The sequence below is a fragment of the Neopelma chrysocephalum genome, unplaced genomic scaffold, assembly GCF_003984885.1.
Source record: "Neopelma chrysocephalum unplaced genomic scaffold, ASM398488v2 Primary Assembly neopelma1_95673, whole genome shotgun sequence".
Lineage (NCBI taxonomy): Eukaryota > Metazoa > Chordata > Aves > Passeriformes > Pipridae > Neopelma > Neopelma chrysocephalum.
Genome location: NW_020924337.1, coordinates 1 through 3,852, shown reverse-complemented (window position 1 = coordinate 3,852; position 3,852 = coordinate 1). Strand labels below are relative to the sequence as shown.

Below are 3,852 nucleotides of genomic sequence, written 5' to 3'. Positions count from 1 at the left end.
GCGCTTGGAGGCGGGGTGGGGGAGGGGCCGGAGGGTGGATTTGGGGGGGTTGGGAGGGGTGTAAATAGCGGGGGAGGGGCAGGAGAGGGGGAGGGGAATGAGGCGGGTGGGGGAGGGGCGGGTGTGAGGGGGGCGGGGCAGGATTTTGGGGGCAGGGCACAGTGAAGAGGGTTTAGGGTGGGTGTGGCCGTGGGCGTGTCCCGGGCGGTTTTGTGGGCGTGTCCCAGGTGTGGGCGTGTCCCAGGTGTGGTGGGCGTGTCCCCCAATGAGCCCCTCCCCCCAGGGGTGCTCCCGGAAGTGGAGGATTATTTCGGGATCGGCGACAGCAGCTCCGGCCTCCTGCAGACAGGTCAGGACACGCCCACTTTGGCCACACCCCCTTTGGCCACACCCACTCACGTGTGATCACAAACCAATCTTGGCCACGCCCATTTTGGTCACACCCACTCATGTGAGGTTCTACCTGTCTTGGCCACGCCCCCTTTGGTCACACCCCTCTGGCCACACCCACTGAATGTGTGAGGACACACCCCCTTTGACCACACCCACTCACAGGTGAGGACGTGGCCCCTCTGGCCACGCCCCCTTCGACCACACCCTCTCATATGTGAGGATCCGCCCATCTTGGCCACGCCCCCTTTGGTCACACCCCTCTGGCTGCAACCACTCACGAGTGAGGCCCCACCCCCCTTTGACCACACCCACTCACAGGTGAGGCCACGCCCTGTTTGGCCACACCCACACACTTGTCTGGTCCCGCCCCCTCAGCCTCACCCCACACGGGTGAGGCCACGCCCCCAATGGGTGAGGTCGCACCCCGTTGGCCCCGCCCCCTCACCCTGTGGCCACGCCCCTCCTTCTTCCTCATCTTCGGGCTCATTTTGGGGTTTTGGGATTTTTTGGGGGGTTTTTTTTGGGTGGGTTTTTTTTGGATCTTTTTGGTTTCTTTGTTTTTTACGGGATTTGTTCCTTTCTTTGGTTTTTCGGGGCTTTCTTTGATTTCTTTGGGTTTTATTTTTTTTTTTTATTATTTCTTTGGCTTTTTAGGTGTTTTTTTGGGGTTTTATTTCTTTTGGGTTTTATGGGATTTTTAGGGGCAGTTTCTTTGTTTTTTAAGTAGTTTTTTTGTTTCTATTTCTTTGGTGTCTTATGGGTTTTTTTGGGGGCTTTCTTTGCTTTTTATGGGTTTATTTGTTTTTTATGGGATTTTTAAGGGGTTATTTTTTGGTTTCTTGGGTTTTTACTGGGTTTATTTTTATTTCTTTAGGTTTTTCTGGGATTTTTTGGTGGTTTCTTTGATTTTTATGTTTTGGGGGTTTTTTCTAATTCTTTGGTGTTTTATGGGATTTTTATGGGGTGTTCTTTGTTTCTTATGGGATTTTTTTTTTTATTTCTTTATTTTAATGGGGTTTTTGGGGGGATTTTCTTTGTTTTTTATGGGATTTTTTTTGTTCCTTTGTTTTTTATGGGATTTTTGGGGTTTATTTGGTTTTTTTGGGGTTTCTTCGTTTCTTATGGGATTTTGGGGGGGTTTTCTTAATATTTCATGGGATTTTGGGGGGGCTTATTTATTTTTAATGGGGTTTCTTTATTTTTTATGCAATTTTTTTTTTTAATTCTTTATTTTTAATGGGATTTTTTGGGGTTTTCTCTGTTTCTCATGGGATTTTTTTGGGAATTCTGTCCCCCCCAGTGTTCATCAGCAGTTACATGGTTCTGGCCCCCGTGTTTGGGTTTTTGGGGGACCGGCACAGCCGGAAGCGGCTCCTGGCGCTGGGATTGACCCTCTGGTCCGGGGTCACTCTGGCCACCAGCTTCGTCCCACCACAGGTCAGAAACTGGGGGGATTTTGGGGGCATTTGGGGACATTTGAGAGCATTTTGGGAGCCCTGGGGACATTTGGGATCATCTGGGATCATTTTGGGGTCATTTTGGGACCATTTGGGGTCATTTTCAGGTCATTTTGGGACAATTTGAGGCCATTTCGGGATCATTAGGGGCTGTTTTGGGACCATTTTGGGGATATTTGGGACAATTTTGGGGACATTTGGGACCATTTGGGACCATTTTGGAATAATTTGGGACTATTTGGGGATGTTTGGGGACATTTGGGGTCATTTTGGGGTCATTTGAGGCCATTTTGGGATCATCTGTGGACATTTGGGGCCATTGTGGGATCATTTGGGAGCATTTTGGGGACATTTGGGGACATTTTGGGGACATTTGGGACCGATTGGGATCATTTGGGACCATTTTGGGGTCATTTGGGATAATTTTGGGGACATTTGGGACCATTTTGGGGGTGGGGGGAGGGGCCATTTGACCCCCAAACCGGGGGAATTTCAGGGTGGGGGAGGCACCCCTTGACCTGCCCCTCCCCCCCCTTAACCCCTGCCCCTCCCCCACCCCTTCTGGCCCCTCCCCCACCCCTTTTAACCCCCAAAACCGGGTGGGGGAGGGGCCGTTTCACCCCAAACCCGGTGAATATCAAGGTGGGGGAGGGGCGAGCTTGGCTCTATTGACCCGCCCCTCCCCCCACCTTGACCCCCGCCCCTCCCCCACCCCTTTTAACCCCCAAAACCGGTTGGGGGAGGGGCCATTTCACTCCTAAACCCAGTGAATTTCAGGGTGGGGGAGGGGCGAGCTTGGCTCCATTGACCCGCCCCTCCCCCCACCTTGACCCCTGCCCCTCCCCCACCCCGTTTAACCCCCAAAACCGGGTGGGGGAGGGGCCGTTTCACCCCCAAACCGGGGGAATTTCAGGGCGGGGGAGGGGCGGGGTCACCTCCACCGCCCCGCCCCTCCCCCCACGTTGACCCCCGCCCCCCCCCCCCCCCTCGTGCACCACTTTGGTGCCCTCCTGGCGGGCCGGGCGCTGGTGGGGGTGGGGGAGGCGGCCTATTCCACGCTGGCCCCCACCCTGGTGGCCGATCTGTTCCGGGGCCCCGCCCGCAGCCGCGCCCTGGGAGCCTTTTACCTCATGGTGCCCCTCGGCAGGTAGGGGGAGGGGCTTAATGGGGGTGGGGGAGGGGCTAAAGATGGGGGAGGGGCTAAACAGGGTGGGGGAGGGGCTATTTAAACTTTTTTGGGTTTTTTTTAAATGGGTTTTTTTGCTATTTTGGGGCTATTTTGGGCTATTTTAACATGGTTTTTTTGGGGTATTTTGGGACTATTTTAATGGGATTTTTTAAGTTATTTTGGGCTGTTTTATTTTAACGGGATTTTTTTTTCTGTTTTGGGCTGTTTTAAGGAGGTTTTTTTGTTATTTCAGGACCACTTGGGGGTATTTTAATGGGATTTTGTTTTAATTTTGGGTTATTTTAACGGGTTCTTTTTTGCTGTTTTGGGGGCATTTGGGGGTATTTTAATGGGATTTTTTTTTATTTTGGGCTATTTTATTAATGGGGTTTTTTTCTATTTTGGGGTATTTTAATGAGGGGGAGAGGCCAAAAGGGGAGAGGGAGGGGCTGGAGAAGGGGGTTATGGGAGTGGGGGAGGAGAGATATGGGAGGGGGGAGGGGCTGGAATGGGGTGGGGGAGGGGCGATGTTATTGGCATGGTGGGGGAGGGGAGACGTGGGTGGGGGAGGGGCTGGGCGGTGGGGTCAGGAGATATTGAGGGGGGAGGGGCTCTGACCTTGCCCCTCCCCCCCAGCGGCCTGGGTTACATCGCGGGGTCAAAGGTCAAGGATTTGGCGGCCGACTGGCGCTGGGCCCTGCGGGTGAGTGGGGGAGGGGCCCCCCGGGACCCCCCTGACCCCTGTGTGACCCTCCCATGACCTCTGACCCCCAGGTGACCCCTGTCCTGGGTGTCCTGACCCTGTGTGATCCCTGTGTGACCCCCCATGACCTC

General features: G+C 53.7%; 1 protein-coding gene across 1 annotated transcript; it reads left to right on the top strand.

Annotated features, from left to right (window-relative positions):
• Nucleotides 1-244: 244 nt before the first annotated feature.
• Nucleotides 245-3,834, top strand: LOC113980927 (protein spinster homolog 1-like; the record flags this gene model as incomplete). The annotated part of the gene is made up of 5 exons (XM_027708146.1): nt 245-349; nt 1,694-1,830; nt 2,846-2,997; nt 3,655-3,721; nt 3,793-3,834. Coding segments are annotated over 5 exons (503 nt in total), but the record flags the coding sequence as incomplete, so codon positions are not given.
• Between the last annotated feature and the right edge of the window lie 18 nt (nt 3,835-3,852).